Genomic DNA, 22,667 nt, shown 5'->3' with positions numbered 1-22,667 from the left:
AGACAAAAATGAGTGTGTTTTTCTGAGATGTTTTTGTAATATTTGTAAGATTTTTTGTCAGATATCATCTAGTTTAGAGAATTTTGTTTGACAATTGCATTGCATTTTAGAAGACTTTGATAATATAGAGAATATCTGAATGAAGGCAAGAAAGATGGAGAAGGAGCTCAAGGACATTTTGTATGAATGGAAATAAGCAATTGAAGCTAAGTGACTTGCCCAGGATCACAAGTGACTGAGTTCAGATTTGAACTTCAGTCCTCCTGATTCCATGGTCATTTCTGTATCCATTGTACCATATTCCTGTCCCTGACTTACTATTGTAATCTTGATCAAGTAAGTTACCTTCTCTGGTCCCATTTCCTCATCCACTAAAGTCTTCTACTGACTTTCAAAGGCTATTGTGATGAAATCAGTGAAATAAGGTGGTTGGTTGGGAATACTAGACATCTGAGAATCACTGGTCTGCTATCTTCTATTAGCACAACTTTCTACTCTGGAATCCAAAGAGCAAGTAAACTAAGTGTCACATTTTATCTCTCTTGGTTTTTCCTATAGACATGAAAAATTTCAGAAAGAGAAGTTTCTTTCACTTGGGATATAATAGGCAAAGATGAGGAAATGTTAATGGAACAGGAGTTATTGCTGTTTGATCCTGAAAAGGCCACATAGAAGGTCCATTTTAAACTTTAATAGGGGATGAAAATAGTCTAGTAATCTGAGTCATACAATACGTAAAAAAGAAGAATGTAAAAATAAGACTGGAGAGCTAGGTGGTGGGCCTGGAATGACAATGATCATTTAGGGTGTTTGGGTATGGAAGGGATCAGAGAGGTCCTTTAGACCAATCTTCTCATTTTGGAAACTGAGGCCCAGAATGCTTAGGGAACTTGACCAGTGTCAGACACACACACACACACACACACACCCCTTCTGATTCAAAATCTATGATCCTATGAATAAAGAAAGAATTTGTGCCTGCAGTCATGTCAAGTACATTGAACTGGAACCAAGACAGGAAGAATCAATGATTAGCCAGACATTCTGGGAATACTGTGCTACTGGCAGTATGAGGGTGACTGAAACTTTTATTGGCACCAGGACCTGGGCTTCTGAGCAGTGGAATGAGAAACTTAGTTAAGTGATAACTATTTTTCAAGGAACTGAGCCAGGGTAGAGAAAGGAGGGAGGTCACTGACTATGGGGCCAAATCATGTGAGGACAGAGAGGAAATTGTGTACATATCAACTGACTTGGTCATGATTTCCAGATGTGGCTGAATCTGAACTTTCATAAATCCTTCCTTCTATTTCTACCTCCACCCTATATAGTTGCACTTTTAGGCTTCAGCTATAGGTTGCTCCTCTCTTTTTATAGTGCACAGAACATAGGACTGAGCTGTAATATATCTGTGCATCAGAATCTGAGTATATTATTTTCTTCAGATATCACAGTTTCTAAAGAAGATGTTACTTGAGACAGGTGGAGTGAACCAATCTTTGTAGTACCTTCACTGATAAAATATCCAATTTTTCCTGTACTTCCATGAATGGAACTATGACCCATAAATCTCATAGTTGTGATGTCAGTTTCTTATGAAGATCTCCACATCCCTCATCCATGACTTTTCATTATCTGTTGTGACCACATTCATACCCAGATGTGCTTCCTTCAATCTCCTGATATCATTTCTATTTCTATATATTTCCATACAATACTATGTTCTACTCCTGAAAGCTATCCATAACCCCAATTCCTCTAAAAATAATCCCTAGAACAGTTAAGTAGCAAAATGATTAGAGCTTGGAGTCAGGAAACAATGAGTTCAAATCCAGACTCAGATATTATCTAATTTCATAGACTAATCAACTATCCTTTGCCTGCTTCAATTTTCATAACTGTAGAATGAGAATAAGAGCTACCTCTTAATGAGAAAATGTTTTGAAAGCACTTGCATAATGCCTGATACTTAATCAACTAGTATTATTAAAAATGATTAAACATCAGGTCTTGTGGAAAGTATTGAGAATAGTGGAGTTTTTATAAAGTACCTCTATTTTACAATAAATATTTTTTCAGATTCTATTATCTTCATTTTCCAATTAAGGAAACAAGGCAGAGGCAGAGAGCAAGTGACTTGGAGAAAGTTACAAAGATAGTAAGAGTATCAGATCAGAAGTTTATTCAGGTCTTTCTGCCTCCAGCCCCAGAATTGGACCACCAGTTGGGGATGTTAGGACCAAGAACGAATCTATTCCTATTCATAAGAATCATACATTCTATTGGAAGGAAACAATGAATATGCTGTTGTTTGTCCTTCATTCTTAAAGAAGAGCATGACATTAGCAAGGTGATGCCATGACATGCCTTTGAATTATATCTGAGTGAGAGGGTTCTGTGTTAAGTCTCACTTTCTCCTCTGGAGTCATCTGTGTCTAATGCCCAGATATGGATCAGGATGAATGGAGATGGCCCTGGCTGAGGTTAGATTTTTGAATATGAGTACCAATATAAAAAATAATAATTATTTTAATAATTATATATTAAAAATAAAAATAAATATAACATTTTCTTGTTCAAAATTTCAGCCAGATATACTCTTATTGGCACCATTTAGGGTTTTCTTGATAAAGATACAATAGTGGTTTATCATTTTCTTTCTGTTCCTGTCTGACTACTCTTTCAAACCCAAGAATCTTTTCTTCTGTCTTCCATGATTTTCATTAAATTCAATCTGAAATTCCATATTCCAAAGATATTTATGCTCCTTAAGAAAGAAACCACAGACAAGCAGGACAATTTTGGAAATAATATGTAACATTTATTTAAATACTTAAAAAAGAAAATAAATGAATATTCAGTCTCATATTTAAAAATACTTCTTATTGGGTTCTGCTGTTTATGGAAACACTTTTAAGTGCAAATTTGAAAGTAGACCATTCCTCTTCCCCAAAACGTTGGTTATGTTCAGCAGGCCTCAAAGGCAGCAGGGGAAAAATTCTACATTAGTTATTGGTTTGCTTCCTGAGTCAGAAAAATTTACACTCTTTTATGGCAAAGGATCCATTTGTATCAAGTCTAGTGCTTAGGATGGTCTCTGGAGATTTTTTCCTGATGGATGAAGAAAAAAAAGTAGGTTGAGTGAAGAAAACTCAAGGCTGAGGCAGGAGACAGAAAGTAATTGTCTATTTGATTCTTCTTCTTCTCCCTTGCAATCTGTCTTCCTCACTGAGAGAATCTGAAGCAAGAGTTTTAGCTGCTAAGGAGTAGTGGTTGAATTAATGTATATATGATTTATATATCAAGAAAAATATTAAAAAAACAAGCATAACTTCATCCTTCATTGGGATAAGTGCCATTATGGATACAACACTCCAATCCAGCCTTTATAACTGTGGGAATCAGGAACAGTTGCTTAATTTCTTCCTAAATCAGGTTCCCTCAAACTGATTAGTGGAAAAAATAGCAACTGCCCCCTCCAGGTTGTTGGGAGGATTAAATAAAAATATTGTAAATTGATGACCATAATAACTGCCTCATAGTTAATAGGATCTTAATTGCTTTCCTTTCTTTTCCTTTCCTACCTCTGAGTAGATATATTCCAATTCTTACAAGAGAATACATTTATTGAATTAGATTCTTTGGAGTGGATGGGGCAGTTAACTCTGTTATCATTGCAAAATCAAAACATGGCAGCCCTGCAGGTTCATTTTCTTCACCCACTTATTCCCAAGGTCAGTACCTTAATGATAAAGTTTCTGGATCCCTCTTATGTCATCATTGCTGAGTTGGAAGAATTTTGGGTCCTGGTATTGATAGTTGGGGAACATGATGGAATCTGGATCCTGAGAGTGTTCCAGACCCAAGGCATGGCCTAGCTCATGAACAGCCACCAGGAAGAGGTTGATCCCTAAGATAGGATGAAAGAGAAAGTAAGGGAGGAAAAGAAAAAGAGAAAAAAAAATAGAGGAAGTGGGAAAGACATGGAAAATTAGAAATGGAGAGAACAAAGAGGATGGAAGTATGAGAGGAAATAGGTACAAAGGAATTAAAAATATAGAAGATTTGGTGTGAAGATGGAAATGAGAAAGGGTAATAAAACAAAAGATTATAAAATAGTCAAGTGAAAAAGAAAGAATAATAATAAAGAGAAGGCAGTTGAGAAATCAAAATGGGTAGGAAATGTTAAGGGAAAAATAAATTTTTAATTTTCTTTTAATTTTTTAAATTAAAAAAATTTTAATTTAATTTAATTTTAATTTAAAATTTAATTATGAAATTACTTTGATTATGATTTCTTAAATAATTTATTAATAATATAGGCAACAAAGGCCTTCTGGATCTTACAATTTTATATATTTGCTTTCCAATATCTCTTACACTATTATGTGGCATCCCCAATTACCTGAGGCCCAATTACCTCCCCCATCCCCCTTTCAATCAGTAAAAACAGATATCAGTTTTACCCCTATTAGTATATGACCATCTTTCGTCACTGTCAAAGTGGACAGCTCCTTGGTAGTCAGGATTTGGGGCAAAAGCATGTGCTAAGATGTTTCCTTCTCCATCAAAGGGGTAGCCATCACCATGTTCTGCAGGGGACAGAGAGAATAAGCATTCGATATTTCTTGTTCATGCAGATCTAACTTTTTTCCCATTTTGAGTTTTCTAGACAAAAATACTGGAGTGGTTGCCATTTCCTGCTCCAGGTCATTTTATAGTTGAGGAAACTGAGGCAAACAGGATTATGAAATTTGCTCAAAGTCACACAATGGTTTAGTTTCTGAGGCTGGATTTGAATTCAGGGGGAAAAGTCTTCCTGACACCAGACCCTGACTCCATCTACTTCACTGCCTAGCTTCCACATAGAGCTTGTGCTAAACAAGTTAAAATATTGCATCATTTGTACAGAAATTGAGACAGCTTACATTGGGTGATTTATGGAATAGAATGTACATGCTACTTGGAAGCTTGAATAAAAAAATAAAAATTACAATGGATTAGATTAGAATGGAAAATTTAGAAACCTCATCATCTGCACAGAGGGGAAAAGAGGGTTAGTTTAATTCTTTACAATTAGAATGGATACAGCACCTTGAACCCCAGTGGGCCAATACTCTTCAGTATTTTAGCACCCAAAAATCTTTTAAATCTAAATGATGGCTGCATTAAGAAATGTCAATCTCCATAAAGAGGAACACTGTTTATTGTCAGAATGGTAGGCAATGGTTATTGTTAGACTTGGAGTCAGGAATACCTAATTGCAAATGTGACCCGAGCTTCAATATCTGCCTCAGTTTTTTCATCTCTAAAATAGGATTGATAAAATCTTCAAAGTTTCTGTTACAACAAAATGAGATAATTTTACCTGATTACTTTCAGGTCATTAGAATCAGCTAATTATATAGTACAGGTATGGTCTTTCATTTTCCATGTACTTATTGCCTCTTTACCTCCAGCTAGGAAAGCAAACTCAATGTCAGATTCTAGACTGTACACTCTTTGGAATTCCAAGGGAGTCACACTGCTCCAGACTTGTGTTGCTTTCTGCAAGACTTCATCAACTGTCCTCTTCTTCATGCCCTCTGGATAGTTGATGAGACTAAGAGATAAAATGAAAGTGAGAAATCTGGCTTCACCAGTGTGAGACATTATGTTCCCCTGGAAGGAATACTGCATTTGAATCCCATTTCTATTGCAGTTTACTTAAATGAGACTGAGAACCAGAAACCACATGACTTATATAAGGGCACCTATTATGTCATTTTTACCTAGTTAAGAAAATACCAACTCCTTCTAGAGCTACCATTATCATTAAGATAAGGAGCTTTATAATCTAAGGATAGAGATGATTGAATAGGTGACACTGGAGGCTTATGCAATTACCTAGTGAATGAAAGGTTATATTTTGATGCTGTCCTGATAGTACAGTGTCCCTTCCACACCTTCCTCTCTATCTTTTCCCTTAATTCCCTGACTCTTCTGGAGATGCTCCATTCTATGACCCAGGAACAGGTACCTGTAGGTTATGGGGTTATTTGTAATTATGGGTCTTCCAGGAAAAAGGGAGTAATCAGCAGTATCTCTGATCCCACATCGAGGCTGTCTTATGAAGGCCCTTGTGGGCTCATCCAACAAACCAGTTTCCTCCAATTTGAAAAAATGCTGCAAGAAGCGCAATTGATCTTCCACAGTATAGTCCTGTGATTCTTTGATGAAGAAGAATCTCTGGAAATAATCCTAGAATAAAGAAAACACGCAAAAAAGGAAATAAACTTGAGCCAGAGGCAATCAATGAAGAATTGAACATTACCTTAGGGGACAAAGGGTGGCTATGATTCACTTCAATTCAATTCAATTAATAGGCACAAAATGTTTACAAGTGGAGTCTAAACTCTTCATTTTATAGTTGAAATAACTGGGCTTAGAGAAAAAGCTACATTATTCAAGGTCAATAAGAAAGTTAGCAACACAGGTCCTTTGGCTTCAAATCCAATTTTCTTTCCAGTGGACCATGGACATTGCACAATTTCAGTTCAATTCATATCATCAAGATATAAGGGAAAATTTAGTGCTAGTGTCTAAGAATAAAAAAATGATGATCATTGACTTCCAGCACCTTGGGTGGGTGTATTCTAAGACATGGACAAACACAAATAAATTAAATTATATACACATATAGAAGGTTCAGTCCCAATGAAAATAGGCACTGCAAATATGAACCATTTAAGTGCAATCATTTAAGATTCATTGTTAGAATTAGGAACTATCAGGGGTTTGGATATGAAGAAAATTAATTCTTGAAAGATAAATTATTGTCATACATTGACTTCAAGAATCGCCCCACCCACCCAACCCACCCACCCACAATAACATATAGGAAAAAGAAAAGTTGTGGCAAAAGAAGGAAGCAGAGCCCATCCTATTCTGTGACTGATTGATTGACACTGGCCATTGCTCTTTCTCTGTCAACTCTTCCAACTTTGGATGTTTTCCATATGCCATTCCCAATGGTTAAAGCTTTCTCTTTCATCTTTGTCTTTTAATTTTCCTGAATTCTTTAAAGTCTCATTTGATATCTAATCTGGGAAGTCTTTTCCTCTTTGAGTATCTTCAGATTATCTTATATTTATAACTTATACATAGTTGTCTTCATTAGACTGCATCTTTAGCAGGTAATTGAGATTACTTGCATATAGTTCTAGCTTGATTATCTATTTTCTTTTGTTATCCTTAATCAGTCTAAACATGTTCATTATACTGTTTATTTTTGTTGTTGTTCAGACATTTAACATTTTAATTACATTCAATTCTTGTGATTCCTGGGTATTCTTGGCAAATAGATTGGAGTGGTTTGCCATTTCCTCTTCCATCTCATTTTACAAATGAGGAAATTACTACAAACAGGACTAAGTGACTTGTCTAGATCACACAGCGAGTGAAATGTTTAAGTCCAGATTTGAGCACAGAAAGGTGAGTCTTCTCAGGCCCTCCACCATCCCTAGCTCAGTAAAGATCTCTGTATTCTCCCTCAGGAAACCTACATAAACACCAAAATAAAATAAGAAAATAAAAATAAACCATGACTAGGCAAAAAAAAAAATTCATTGAATCTCAATAGCACAGACTTAAGGCCAAAGTCATGAAACCAGTGTATCCTGTCTGGTTTGGGTTGTTTCACTGCTTTGGAGGCTGGTATTTACTCATTTGAGAAGATCAATCCTTTAAGAAATTTCTTAGTTTTGCATGTACTCAGTCTTGCGAGAGAAGGAAAATGACAGGACTTCAAATTCTAACTCAGATGCAACTTACTTTTGTTTCTCTGAGAGCAAGTCATTGGGATTCTGTGAGAATGGACTGGAAAAAATATGTAAAATAATTTGCAATTCATAAGGCACTATAATAAACCTTAGAACTTAGATCCAGCAGCTGGGTGGTACAATGAACAGAGGGTTGAACCTGGAATTCAAAATCTGGTCTCAGACACCTTTCAGTTAGGTGATACTTTGTTAGATTCTTAGATACTTGTTTGTATCAGTTATTTGTAACAAGAATAGGAGAAGGAAATGGCAAACCATTCCAGTAGATTTGCCAAAAAAAAAAAAATAGCCCCAAAAGACTCATGAAGAGTCTGGCAACTGCAAAATAACTAAACAACCACAATGTCCCATGACTCAAATTAGGTGTAGGAAGGAATTCTGTCCCTGAGGACACAGGTATTTATCTTAAATAGAAGGGCATAGAACTCTGGAGACTTGGCCATGCTACATGACTATAGCAGGAAAGAAGTGCATGAAAATACTTACCTTAAAGAAGTTCAAATCATCAAGGACATCACTGGAAACAATTGGAATGGACAAGCAGCAGGGCAGGAAAAAGGTTAAGAGGAGAAGAGTAGACAACATGATTACAGTTCCAGCTCTCCTGTAAGCTGTGGTCTCTTCTGGACCCTGGGAGAAATTTATAAGGAGACTCAGGTCCTAGTGAGTCATATTAGGAAGGGTGTTTTTTTTTTCCTGGACCAGTGAATGATGCTAACTTCCTAGGGGGGAGGGTAATAGGCATGCCAAAGTGATGAGATTAGCTATTAGATATTAATCTCTCCTTTATTATCCATTCATTGCCTCTTCCACACCCTTCATACTCCACTCAGGCCCTAAGGCTATTACTGGAAAGTAGAGGTATTCTAAGTTTCTGAGTTCTCCAGACATTTTTTGATCTTACATTCATATCAGTAACTCTCTTACCCTCAGTCTCATCCTAAACTTGTAGGAGAGGTTTTCCTAAGGAAAATTTAACTGTTCTTTCTATGAATTCTTCAGGTAGCAATAACTTATAATTACCTGAATGTCTGGCCATCTTACTATCTATCCCTCATGACCCCAAAGGAGGAAAGGTGAGGACCTTCTAGAGGGAAGGAATTGGGGAATTCTCAAACTGGAAGGCATGATGAGATTGTGTTAGACACAAACCTGTAGATTGATTATAGGGGGAGTGAGAGAGAGGTTGCAATATTTCCCATCCTTTCTTAGTTGATCACACATACTTTGGGTTCATGCCCTGATATCCCAAGTGACCCTCAGACCCACTATTAAGATCTCAAAATCACTAGGTTAGTATAATCTGGGACATTCCATGATCCTTGATGGACATATCCTAGAGTATTCTTGTCTGTTTCCATTTTGAAAAATACTCTTTCCCCAGGGTCACAGGAACAGCAAAAGCAAGGAGCAGAATGAAAGACAGAAAGAGGAGAGAGAAAAAAGTGGAAAAGAGGGTAAGTAAGAGGAAAAGACAGGGGCAGTAACACAGGGCAGACCAAGAGAGAGAGGGAGAGACAAATAGAGATAGAGACAAAAAAGACAAGTATAGGTAGAAATATGCACATGGATAAAGAGGTACAGAGAGACAGAATTATGATAGCTAAATTTTATTTGACCTCTCTGTATGACACAAGACATATTATATGCATATATATGTATTTTTGTATTTATATATATAAGATATATAACTATGTATATTCTTATATACCATATATATATTTTTTGCATATATAACATAGCTATGTAATGTAAATCAAAGTTAATGGGGTTTGGGGTGTGTGGGAAAGATTTCCTATAGGAAGTGAGATTTGAATTAATCCTTGAAGAAAGACAAGAAAGCCATGAGACAAAGTTGAGGAATAAGAACATTCTAGGCCTGTGAATTGCGAGTGAGTGTGGAGATGAAGAGTGATGTGTGAGGACAGTGTTACTGGATCATAGGACACATGAAAAGGGAATAAACTATTGTTTTTAAGATAATATTTATACCCACATTTTATTGAGTCTAGGTCTAAAATTCTATCTACTTTTATACATCCAGTTTTAAAATCTTTTCATATGCTATTAAAAAAACAAGAAGAGTCACAAATATAAGGGGGGAAATGATTACACAATTTCATGAAAATGAGATTGAATGGTCTCAGACAAGAATAGGAAAAAAAAATCACACAATAAGATATATTTATTTGTGTGGGAGTCTTAGGATTCTAGTACTATAAGCATTCAAAGATAAAATTGGACATATTCCCCCTTAAGATAATCCCATTATCTTACCCAACACTAATGCCTATTGTATAATGAGAGATATACACCTTTTTCAGCGAGATAAGGACAGGTGGTAGAATAATTCAGAAGACAGTTCAATCCCATGATTGCTCCTTTGGCCCCCATGATGATCCAATTTCATGTTTTGTTCATTGACTGGATAAGAGGAAGAGGTTCTGGAGAGGGTAATAAAGAGGAAAGAAGTTAGAAAAAGGTGATACACATTAACCTGAAACTTGAAAATTAATTAATTTTCTTTCCTTCTGAAAATAGCTGTACATTTATTATACCTTGTAATTTTCCCATTCCATCAATATCTGGACTTCTTTCCTCACCAAATATTTGTAAGAGAATGCTTTTCTGTTTTCATTTCTTTAAGTGGAATAAGTAAAATAATCATGATGGATTCTAGGCAGAATAGAGTGAAGTCAAGAAGACCTATATTCAAACCTGGTCTCAGATACTTCCTCACTGGGTGACCCTGGGTAATCATTTAACCTATATCTGTCCCAGTTTCCATGACTATAAAATGGGAATCATAATCATACCTATCTCCTGAGGATGCTGTAAAGATTAATTGAGATATTTGTAAAACATTTAACACAATTTTTGACAAATTATAAGCACTGTATATATTCCATTGTTGTTGAGTAATCGTTCTTAGTTATGTTGAACTCTTCATGACCTCCTTTTAGGGTTTTGGGTTTTTTTTTTTTTTGCAAAGATCTTTTTTTTGCAAAAAAAAACGTGTTTTATTGGCAAAAAAAGTTGGCTACAGTATTTTGTCATTTTCTTCTCCAGCTCATTTTAATTTAAAAAAAAATTGTAAGGCAGTAAGATTAAATGACTTGCCCTGGGTCACACAGGTAATTATTAAGTGTCTGAGGTCTGATTTGAACTCAAGTCCTCCTGACTCAAGGGCAGTTCTCTATCCACTGAATGATGGAGTTGCTCTCCAGTTTATTTTATAGATGAGCAAACTGAAGCAAACAGGGTTAGGTGACATACCCAGGATCTCATAGTTCTTAAGTGTATGAAACCAGATTTGAACTCATGAATATGAGTCTTCCTGTTTCAATATAAATGTTACCTATTATTATTATTTTCCTTCATGTCATATATTGCTTCTTTCGCTAGGGAATGTTTTGTTTACATCTTGGTCTTCCCAGCACCTTATACAGTGCCTGGTGTATAAATGTAGTTAATAAATGCTTGTGGAATTAATTTTGTACTCTATATACATGCCTAAGAACCTGTTCCCTTCTTATCAAGGAAATATTCTATTCCCTGGATCTGGTGTTTCCCTTCAGGCAAAACTGTGATCCTAGTATTTACAGAGCTTTGAGTAAGACTATAAAACACAGAAAGATATTGGGGTAAGAAGAAAGACATGACCCAGGCATAGTCTGGGACTTTTTATATCAGGAACATCAAGCATATATTTGAGAAGGGATTAGTTTTTCCTATTCTGCTTTTACCAAGCTCTTTCTGACTGACCCATGGGGATTCCTAATATCTTCATAATATCCTTAGAACCTTACTTACCCTTTCCCCAGAATCTCCTGGCTTCATGAAAAGCTAGGTGTTCTATTGAGTCAGTTTTTAGAGGTTATAAGCCTTATGAGCTATTTGTTAGAAATCCAATTGTCCCATATCACTCTTAGTTTGTACAGTATCAAGGAGCAATAACCAAATTGTCACAGAAAATATGATTAATAGTCAATGAATCAATAATAGGGACCAAGATCAATGATTCTCATACATATATACACAAAAAGATCATTTCCTCATGGTCTCCACCCTAAGTTATCTGTTTTGTTGAATGTTTCTATCACATATATATAAAAGCAGGAATGACTTGTCTATTATTCATTGATAATATTCATCAGAGAAGTTTTAATGCTGGTCATCAAGATCAGGAAACTAAAATATTATCACAGGTCTGAAAAGTTAACTGAATCTAATAAAATGAAATATTACAGACAAAAATGCCAGGCCTTACACTTGAGAGTGTTGGGAATTTATCAACTTGAGTTCCTGGAGAGCCTAAGACAAATTTCACTCACTAGATATATCTACCTACCAGAGATCAATTAGGAGCCAAACTTAAACAAAAAATATTTATTAGTATGCTAAGGAAGACAACCTACAGGCAGCAGCTTCATTTCTTAGGGTAATCATTTGTTTTAAGCTTTCTGGCCATTAGAGAACATAGCCAAATAACATCATTCAGAGACAATTTATAACATATAGGTAACTCCAAAAAGAAAAAAAAAGAAAATAGGAATATAGGAAGGGGAAAAAACCAAATAGAGAAAAAAGAGACTGGTTTCTGGTAGAATTTTTGCAATGCAACTGACAAGATTTGTGATGGGATTGGAAAATACTTCCTGTTCAAAGATAGCAAAACAGTAGTGACTAAAATGGCTATTAAAATTGTTAAATAAGCACAATTGGTCTACCATAATCATTACCCAATGTCTCTTGTTCAAGGTCAACAAATAGTTTTTAATACAATGAGTATGGCCACTATTGCCTCCTACCTGTCTCCCACTGAGGATAGTCAATCCACTTTCTCCTTTCTTTGTCTTCAGGGTGACCAAATCCAATTTTATCCTGAACAAATCCATCTTTATACTTCCCTTCTTTCACAATGGCTCACTTTCTTTTGCTCATTGATCTTCACTTTAAACCTCCCCCCCATATTCCTTGCCACCAACCCAACAACTTCTGATCTTCCTAACAACTGAATCTAAACCTTGCTCTGGCTCATTCTTTACTGAATCATACCAATCCTTATCTGGCAAAAAAATTGCTATCTCTGTCTCTCCCTTTCGGTGACTATAAATCATGTCTTCCTATTTGTGTGAATTTAACAGCCTTCCTCTCTCTTGCCTTATATGAGAAGTAGCCCCTAACAACCAGCCCCTTTCTGTCACCTTCAAGACACATGCAAGGGCTCCTGTTCTCATTCTTCCCTCAGGGTCAGTAGGCCTCCTTATAGGAGTTGGCATCAAGTAGGGGGCATTTCAACTTCTCTGTATTGTGTCTAATATTATCACAAGACCTCCAGGAAAGATTTTAAGGTCAGCTGGATTCCCTAGCCAATGTCACTGTACTGAACATGTTGGAATCTGGACATGCTGACTGCTTGGAAAGGAGGCCTCTGTTTGTTCCTGGATGAGAAATATTTCTATAATAAGCAGTCTAGATTGGTCCAGGATGCTGTTTAAAAACTGACTGACAGTGCCTCACCTCTCAGGAAAAAATCATCTGACACCTGGTCAAATTGATTCCATTCTTCCCCCCTACTCCTTTGGTTCCCCCCCTCCCCCCAGCCCATAATAACCCCTCTAATCATGTTCTTTTTTGGCACTCCTCTTTCCTTTGTTTTTAATGCTTACATCCTTCATACATAAGACAGTGGACACTGCTAATATCTCAGATAGTTAATTCCATGATGCTACTTCAGGCTCAAGAATACCAATAGTTCCACCATTTTTCCTTGATTATTTCTTATGACATTTCTATCCCCATTCAGCTAGAAACAACTCTAGAACTACTTTTGACTTGAATTTCCCTTTGGAAAATTACTACTAAAAGCTGGAATGTTAGGTCAAAGCCTGGGTTTCACTATTGCCCTTTTGAACCATGTAGAGTATTGATTCCTGAGAAAAGGTCTCTCAGCATCCATGGAGACTCCCAAAACACTCTCAATCCCCCATGGAAACCACAACACCCTGCTTTCCTATATCACTCATCCAATAAAAGTCATACTCTCTCAACTACCCACTTCTGGGGTCTGTTTGAACCCAGCACTTGTCCTTTCCTTCAGTAAGAACATTTGTATTCCCTACCATTTACATTGCTTTCCTCCTTATACCAAGGATTTTCTGACCTTTCACACAGTGTCCTTATGTACTTGTTTAATTTTATTATTCCAAGTGAAAAACTGAACTTCACTAATACATTTGAGGGAGGCATGACTAGTTAGGAATTTACATGAAAGAAACCTGAGTGTATAAATTTGTAAATTCAGATTGATTCAACAGGTATATCACCAGTCAGTAATCTGATCAAAGGGAAAGGACAATCATGATAAGACTAAGTAACTTATTAAGGACTCAACTTTGGAGGAAAAGGAAACATGTATCAAGGAGACAGGGAAAGAAGTGGCATGGATAATGAACATCAGTTCATGATAGACTTCAAATTATATTAATCTAGAAATTTGGAGATGAGTGTGAGAAATATAGAGATGAATATATGAAGTGAGAAGATGTGAAATCCATGAAGATTGTCAGTAAGAGAGGTAAGCAACTTTGCCCTCTCAGTCAAGGACCCCTGGGATGGAGTTACATCTTTCTGCCCAGGGGCCTTCCTGTCAAACTTGGCAGTCTTCCAAAGTCTTGATTACAGTTTCTTAGGAGACAAATTCTTACATCAGAGGAATTTGTTTGGGAAGTATGTAGGAGTCCTCTCCCTATGAAACCCTTCCCATACTGAGGATGGGAAGGTAGCATATGGAATGAGGAACAAATTCTCATGTTTACTATTTAGCAACCTCTTCTGGTAAGCCTGATGAATGCTTTCAATTTCCTGAATTTAAATCCCCAAATTCCCAACAGGATTAGGGATTGAGAAAAGTCTAATGGATGGTGTGGCAGTGGAACCTGAGTGAAACTGATATACTAGAAAAAGGTGACAAAAGGAGTCTTTGGGGACTCTCCTAAAGATTTAAAAGAAAATGCATACAAGGGATGTAGGATAACTGGGACACTAATGCCCTGTTGGTGGAGTTGTAAGCTGATCCTACCTTTCTGGATAGCAATATGGAATTATGCCCAAAGGGTAACAAAACTGTGCATGTCCTTTGATCTAGTGATAACACTATTATATCTGTGTCCCAAAGAAATCACACAATAGGGTAAAAACCCACATGTACTAAAATATTTTAGCATTTTTTATAGTGGTAAATAATTGTAAATTGCAAGGATGTCTATCAATTGGGCAATGACTGAGCAAATTTTGCTGAATGAAAATCATGGAAGCTATTGTTGTCAGGAGAGGACATAGAAGCACTGTGGACATATCAACCTGTATCTAACCCTTCCTTGTAATTCTGCCTCCACCCTATATAGCTGCACTTTTAGGCCTCAGCTATAGGCCATTCCTCAGTTTCCACAATGCACAGAGCTCAGTACTGAGCTGTAACACATATGTTCATCAGAATCTGAGTACAATATTTTCTTCAGATATCTCACTTCCTTGGGAGAAGAGATAGAGACAGATGGAGTGAACCTATCTTTGTGATACCTTCACTGATAGAATACCCAAATTTTCTGCACTTCCATTAATTTAACTATGCTCCCCAAATCTCATAGTTGTGACGTCAATTTCTTATGAAGAGCTCCAAAGTCCATATCTGTGACCTTTCATTCTCTATTGTGACCACATTCATATACAACTGTGCCTCTTTCAAACTCCTGCTGTTACTTCTCTTTCTATACATTTCAATATCGTACTATATCGTACTCTCAAAAGGTGTCCATAACCCATCCTTTGTAACTTCAGTTCCTCTCAAAATAATTCCTAGCACAGTTAAGTGGGATAATGATTAGAACTTGGAGACAGGAAGTAATGAGTTCAAATCTAGCCTCAGATATTGTCTAATCTAATAGGCAAATCAACTAAGCTCCACCTGCTTCAGTTTCCATAGCTGTAAAATGAGAAAAATAAGAACTCCCTCTTACTGAAAAAATATTTTTTAAAGCACTTGGCGTAAGGCCTGATACCTAATCAACAAGTATTATTTAAATGACTAAATATCAGGCATTATGGGAAAGATAGAAAGGAGGGAAGCATTAATAAAGCACCACTCTGTATCAGGTTCTATAATAAGCATTTTATGAATATTATCTCATTTAATCTTTATAATATTGGGAGGAAAGTGTTATTATCTTCATTTTTCAATTAAGGAAACTGATCCAGAGGCAAAGTGACTTGTAGTAAGTTACATAGATAACAAGAATATCAAGTCTTATGTTTTTTTGGGGTCTTTCTGACTCCATACCCAGAGTTGGGGTAGTGATATGGATAATGAACACCACTTCATGATAGACTTTATATTACATTAATTTGGAAATATAGGGGATGTAAGGACCAAGAATGAATCTATTGTTTTTCACAAGAATCGTACATTCTTTTGGAAGGAAACAGTGAATATTGATTTTTGTTCTTCATTCCCAAAGAAGACCATGACATCAGTGAGGTGATGCCATTGCATGTCCAGGAATTATATTTGAGTGAGAGGGTTGTGTGCAAAGTCTCCCTTTCTCCTCTGGAATTATCTGCATCCAGTGGCCAGAGAGGGATCAGGATGACTGGAGATAGACCCAGATATGAGACAGTTAGGGTTAAGTGACTTGCCCAGGGGCACACAGATGTTAAGTATCATGTGTCTGAAGTCAGATTTGTGAATATCTGTGTACATGTAAAATTAAATATGACATATTGTTGTTCAGGAATTTCAGTCATATTCATTCTTGGTGACATCATTTGAGCTTTTCTTGGTAAAGACAGCATACTGGTTTGCCATTTCCTTTTTCCTCCTATCTGACTATTCTTTTAAATATGTAATCTTTTCTTCTGTCTTCCCTGACTTTCATTAAATTCAATCTGAAATCCCACATTCCAAAGGAAACCTTTAATGATCTTCTTTAAGAAAGGAACAACAGACAAGCAAGACTGATTTGGAAATAATATGTAAAATTTATTTAAATACTTAAAAAAGAAAATAAGACACTGACATTCAGTTTCATATTTTAAAAAATTCCTTTTGTGTTCTGTTGTTTATGGAAACACTTTTAAGTGTAAATTTAAAAGTTGATCATTCTTCTTCCCCAACATGTTTCTTGGGTCTAGCAGGCCTCAAACAAAATGTAGGAAAAAAAATTCTCCATGAGTTATGGATTTGCTTCCTGAGTCAGAAAAAAATTACATTTTTTTTATTGCAAAGGATCCATTTGAACTAAGTCTAGCTATTCAGGATATTCCCTGAGGGATAAAGGGAAAAAAAATAGGGTGAGTTAAGAAAATGAAGACTGAGGCAAAATACATGAATTAATTATCTATTTAATTCTTGCTCTTCTCCCTTGCAATCTGTCCTCCTCAAGGAGAGAATCCGAAGCAAGAGTCTTAGCTTCCAAGTTACCATGGAGTAGTGGTATAATGAGTTAGCTCACTTTTAATTTATATATATATATATATATATATATATATATATATATATACGTATATGTATATGTGTGTGTGTGTGTGTGTGTGTGTGTTAAAAAGAATATTTAGAAACAAGCATAACTTCATCCTTCATTGACACAAACAAGTGCCATTATGGAAAAAACACTCTATTCTAACCTTTTTAAAAGTAGGATCCTTGGAAAGTTACTTAATTTCTTTCTCAGATTCCTCAACTGATAAATGGGAATATCCACAACTACCCCCCCACCCCAGGTTGTTGTGAGGATTAACTAATGTATTATAAAATGATTAGCATAATAGCTGCCTGGGTTTGTGGGATATTAAAAACTTTCCATTCTTTTTCTTTCCTACCTCTAAGTAGACAAATTACAATTCTTACAAGGGAATATATTTATTTAATGAGATTCTTGGAGTAGATAGGACAGTTATTCTATGATTATTGCAAAATCAAAACATGACAGCCCTGCTAGTTCATTTTCTTTAAGCACTTATTCCCAAGGTCAGTACCTTTAATGATAAAGTCTCTGGATCCCTCTTATATCATCATCGCTGAGTCTGAAAAGTTCTGGGTCCTGGTATAGATAATGGGGGAACATGATGGAATCTGGATCCTGAGAGTGTTCCAGACAAAAGGCATGGCTTAACTCATGAACAGCTACCAGGAAGAGGTTGATCCCTGAGGTAGGATGAAAGAAAAAATAAGGGAGGAGCAGGAAAGGAGAAAAAAGTAGAGGAAGAGGTTGAGACAAGGAAAATTATAAATGAAGTGAACAAAAATAATATAGGAAACAGAAAAAATTGGTAGAAAGATATAAAACGCCTAGAGGATTTGTTGTGAAGATGGAAATGAGAAAGGATAATAAAAGGAAAGAATATAAAATAGTCAAGTGAAAAAGGAAGAGGAATAATAAAGAGATAGGCAATTGAGAAATCATAATGGGTAGGCATTTTTAAGGGAAAATACATTTTTAAGAAAAGGAAACAACTTTTCCTTCCCCTAAAATTTAAAATTTAATTATGAAAATATTTTGATTATGAAATCTTAAATAATTTATTTTCCATGTGGGGCTCTGAGGATCTTCTGGAGCTTACAGTCATATCTTTGCATCCCAATATTTCTTGCCCTATTTTGTAGCATTCCCAATTACCTGAGAGCTGGGATAAAGCACCCCCTCCTTTCAATCAATACAAACAGATGTCAGATTTACCCCTATTTGTAAATGACCAGCTCCTTGGTAGTCTGAATTTGGTGCAAAAGCATGTGCTAAGATGTTTCCACCTCCTTCGAAGGGATAGCCATCACCATGCTCTACAGGGGTCAGAGAGAATGAGCATTCAGTTTTTATTGTTCACTCAAATCTAACTTTTTCCCCATTTTTAGTTTTCTAGACAATGATACTGGAATGGTTGGCATTCCCTGCTTCAGCTCATTTTATAGATGAGGAAACAGGGTTATGAGACTTGCTCAAGGTCACACAATTCCTCACTCCTCTGACTTCATCCACTTCACCATCTAACTTCCACAGAGACATTGTGCTAAACAATTTAAACTATCATATCATTCATACAGGAATTGAGAGAGATCACATTAAGTGACATGTGAAATAGAATGGACATGCTAATTGGAAGCCTGAGTAAAAAAATGAAAATGCCAATGGAATAAATTAGATTGGAAAATGAAAAAAAGCACTCCTCATCTGCAGAGAGAGGAAAAGATGATGATTTTAAATCTTTATAATTATAATTGATACACCACTTTGAATCCCAGTGAGCCAACACTCTTGTATTTATTAGCACCCCAAAACCTTTCAAATCTAAATGATGACTGCATTCAGAAATGTCAATCTCTAAAAAGAGGGACACTTTATCTTCAGAAGGATAGGCAGTTAGGAATTCTTAATTTCAAATGTGATCTGATACTTAATATCTGTTTCAGTTTTCTCATCTCTAAAATGGGAATGATAAAACCTTCTAGAATTTCTGTTATGACCGAATGAGAAACGTTTACCTGATTGCTTAAAGGTGTTGAGTCATTAGAATCAGTTAATTAGATAATATAGGTCTTCAATGATCCCTCATTTTCCATGTGCTTGTTGCTTCCTTACCTCCAGGTAGGAGAGCAAACTCAATGTCAGATTCTTGACTGTCATTGTGGAATTCCAAGGGAGTCACACTGCTCCAGCCTTGTGTTGCTTTCTGCAAGACCTCATCAACTGTCGTCTTCTTCATGCCCTCTGGATAGTTGATGAGACTAAGAGATAAAATGAAAGTGAGAGCAAGGGAGTTGAAGTCATAAAGCCAGCCTCACTAATATGAAACATTATAGCCCCCTTGGAAGAAATTATGACTCTGAATCCTATTTCCATTGCAGTTTACTTCTTCTGAAATCATGATTTTACGAATAAGACTGAGAAACAGAAGTCACATAATTTGTATAAGGACACCTATTATGCCATTTTATCCCAGTTAAGAAAATGTTAACTCCGTCTAGAGGGACCATTATCATTAAGGATAAGGAGTTTTATGCTCTAAGGATAGAGATAATTGAATAGGTGACTCTGAAGGCTTATGGAATTACTTAGTGAATAAAAGCTTATATTTTGATGCTGTCCTGATAGTACAGTGTCCCTTCTACACCTTCCTCTCTTTCTTTTCCCTCAATTCCTGACGCTTCTGGAGATGCTCCATTCTATGACCCAGGAACAGGTACCTGTAGGTTATGGGGTTATTTGTAATTATGGGTCTTCCAGGAAAAAAAGGAGTAATCAGCAGTATCTCTGCCTCCACATCAAGGCTGTCTTATGAAGGCCTTTGTGGGCTCATCCAACAAACCAGTTTCTTCCAATTTGAAAAAATGCTGCAAGAAGCACAATTGATCTTCCAGAGAATAGTTCTGGGATTTTTTGAATACTGAAATACTTAAAAAAGAAAACAAGACATTGACATTTAGTTTCATATTTAAAAAATGCCTTTTGTGTTCTGTTGCCTAGAATAACGGCAACATTCAAAAAGGAAATGAACCTGAGCAAGAAGCAAATGAGAGAAAATTACTCTAGAATTGAACATTCCCTTATGGGACAAATGTGACCTGATACTCAATATCTGCCATAGTTTTCTCATCTCTAAAATGGGAATGATAAACCTTCTAGGATTTCTGTTATGACCAAATGAGATATTTTTACTTAATTAATTTCTGGTATTGAGTCATTAGACTCAGTTAATTAGATAGTATAGATCTTGAAGGGTCCCTCATTTTCCATGTGCTTGTATGTATGACATTGTACCATTGACAAATAAATGTTAATTTCATCACTATCAATTCAAGTCAATTCAAATCATCAAGAACATAAGGGAATATTTAGTGCTAGTATCCAGTATCATCAGGGATCTAAGAATAAATAAAAGATGGTCTTCGATTTCTAGTACATTGTGATGGGTATGTGCTAAGATATGGACAAATTAAAATAATTAAAAATTTTTATACACATAAAGAAGGTTCAACGCCAATGGAAATTGGCAGTGTAAATATGAATAATGCAACCATTTAAGATTTATTGTTAGAATTAGGAATTATCAGGGATTGGATATATAGAAAATTCATTCATATATATATATATATATATATATATATATATATATATATATATATATATATATATATATATGTAAAACAGTCATACATTGACTTTAAGAATCATCCCTCCCACCTACCATAACACATAGGAAAAAAAGAAGCATTGACAAAAAACAAACAAAATGAAAAAACAACAAGAGGCAGAGCATATCCTGGCCTGGGATTGGTTGATATTGGTTGATAATTGGCTATTGCTGTTTCTCTGTCAAGACACTTCCACCTCCCAGCTCTGGACATTTTCCACAAGTCATTCCCAATTTCTCCTTCATCTTTGCCTTCTAGTTTTCCTGAATTCTTTAAAGTGTCAGTTGATATTCAATCTGGGAAGGCTTTCCCTTTTTGAGTATCTTCAGTTTATCTTGTAAAATCTTAGTTGTACATAATTGTCTCCAATAGACTTCATCTTTAGGTAGTAATGGAAAAATGCTTGTTGACTGACCTCATTTTTAAAAATACAAATTACATCTCTCCCAATGACGTGTATATGGTTCTAGTTTCAGTATCTATTTTTTTTGTTATTCTACATATGTTCATTATTCTATTTTGTCTGTTGTTTTTGTTGTTCAAACATTTTAGTCATGTCCAATTCTTGTGATCCTTGGGTTTTCTTGCAAATATATTGGAGTGGTTTGCCATTTCTCTCCCATATCATTTTACAAATGAGGAAATTACATTAAACAGGATTGAGTGACTTGTCTAGGATCACACAGCTAGTAAAATGTTTAAGTCCAGATTTGAACTTAGGAAAGTACATCTTCTCAGGCCCTCCTCTGTCCCCAGCTCAGGAAAGATCCTACTATTCTCCTCAGGAAAACAAAATAAACATGAAAAATAAAACAAGAAAATTAAAGTAAGCCATGACTAGACAAAAATAAAAGCTTCAATGATTCTTAAGAGCACAAACTCAAGGCCAAAGTCATTAAATCAGTGCACACTGTCTAGTTTGGAATGTTTCACTGCTTTGGATGTTGGTTTTTACTAATTTGAGAAGATCAATTCTTTAAGGAATTTCTTAGTTTTGTATGTACTCCATCTTGCCAGGAAAGGAAAATGACAGGAGTTCAAGTTCTAACTCAGATAAAACTTAATTTTGCGACCCTGACACAAAGTCATTGGAATTCTGTGAGAATCAACTGGAAAAATATGTAAAATATTTTCAAACCATAGCATACCATATAAATCTTAGAGCTTAGATCCCACAGCTAGGAGGTACAGTGAATAGGATGTTGGACCTGGAGTCAGAAAACTTCTTCCTGTGTTCAAATGTGGCCTCAGACACCTATCAGCTATGTGATACTTATTAGTTGCCTATCTCAGTCATTCATCTGTAAAATAAATTGGAGATAGAAATGGTAAACCTTTACAGTATGTCTGTCAAAAAAGCACCAGAAGGATCATGAAGAGTCTGACAACTGCAAAATGACTAAACAATGATTGCATATGGCTCAAAGTTGGGGGAGAGGGAAATTTAAATCTTTTTCCCTGAGGACACAGATATTTATCTTAAATAGAAGTGCTTAGAACTCAAGAGTCTTGGCCATGCTGCCTAAGATCTCTACAGCACCAAGGAAGAGCATTAAAAAAAAACTTACCTTAAAGAAGTTAAAATCATCAAGGACATCTCTAGGGACAACTGGAATGGACAAACAACAGGGCAGGAAAAAGGCAAAGAGGAGAAAAGTAGA

The 22,667-nt window shown here is 35.8% G+C and overlaps 1 protein-coding gene and 1 pseudogene across 1 annotated transcript; both read right to left on the bottom strand.

Annotated features, from left to right (window-relative positions):
• Positions 1-2,799: 2,799 nt before the first annotated feature.
• Positions 2,800-12,937, bottom strand: MMP26 (matrix metallopeptidase 26). Its single transcript, XM_074217406.1, has 8 exons — positions 12,632-12,937; positions 10,136-10,264; positions 8,307-8,450; positions 6,020-6,240; positions 5,454-5,602; positions 4,467-4,592; positions 3,743-3,910; positions 2,800-3,111 (listed from the first exon to the last, which is right to left on the bottom strand). Exons 3-7 carry the CDS (start codon positions 8,403-8,405, stop codon positions 3,744-3,746), a joined length of 762 nt encoding a protein of 253 aa, XP_074073507.1. The 5' UTR covers positions 8,406-8,450; positions 10,136-10,264; positions 12,632-12,937; the 3' UTR covers positions 2,800-3,111; position 3,743.
• A 4,920-nt stretch (positions 12,938-17,857) lies between these two features.
• On the bottom strand, positions 17,858-22,667 carry LOC141489353 (matrix metalloproteinase-26-like; annotated as a pseudogene).

Source organism: Macrotis lagotis, chromosome 1 (assembly GCF_037893015.1).
Source record: "Macrotis lagotis isolate mMagLag1 chromosome 1, bilby.v1.9.chrom.fasta, whole genome shotgun sequence".
NCBI classification, from domain to species: domain Eukaryota; kingdom Metazoa; phylum Chordata; class Mammalia; order Peramelemorphia; family Peramelidae; genus Macrotis; species Macrotis lagotis.
This window is presented reverse-complemented; position numbering and strand designations above follow the sequence as displayed.

Coding starts and splice junctions, on each gene's coding strand:
- MMP26 (XM_074217406.1), bottom strand. CDS start 8,405: ATGTTGTCTACTCTTCTCCTCTTAACCTTTTTCCTGCCCTGCTGCTTG. Junction 5,603..6,019: donor AATAACCCCATAACCTACAG/GTACCTGTTCCT, acceptor TTTATCTCTTAG/TCTCATCAACTATCCAGAGG. Junction 3,911..4,466: donor ATGGTCATATACTAATAGGG/GTAAAACTGATA, acceptor ATCCTATCTTAG/GGATCAACCTCTTCCTGGTG.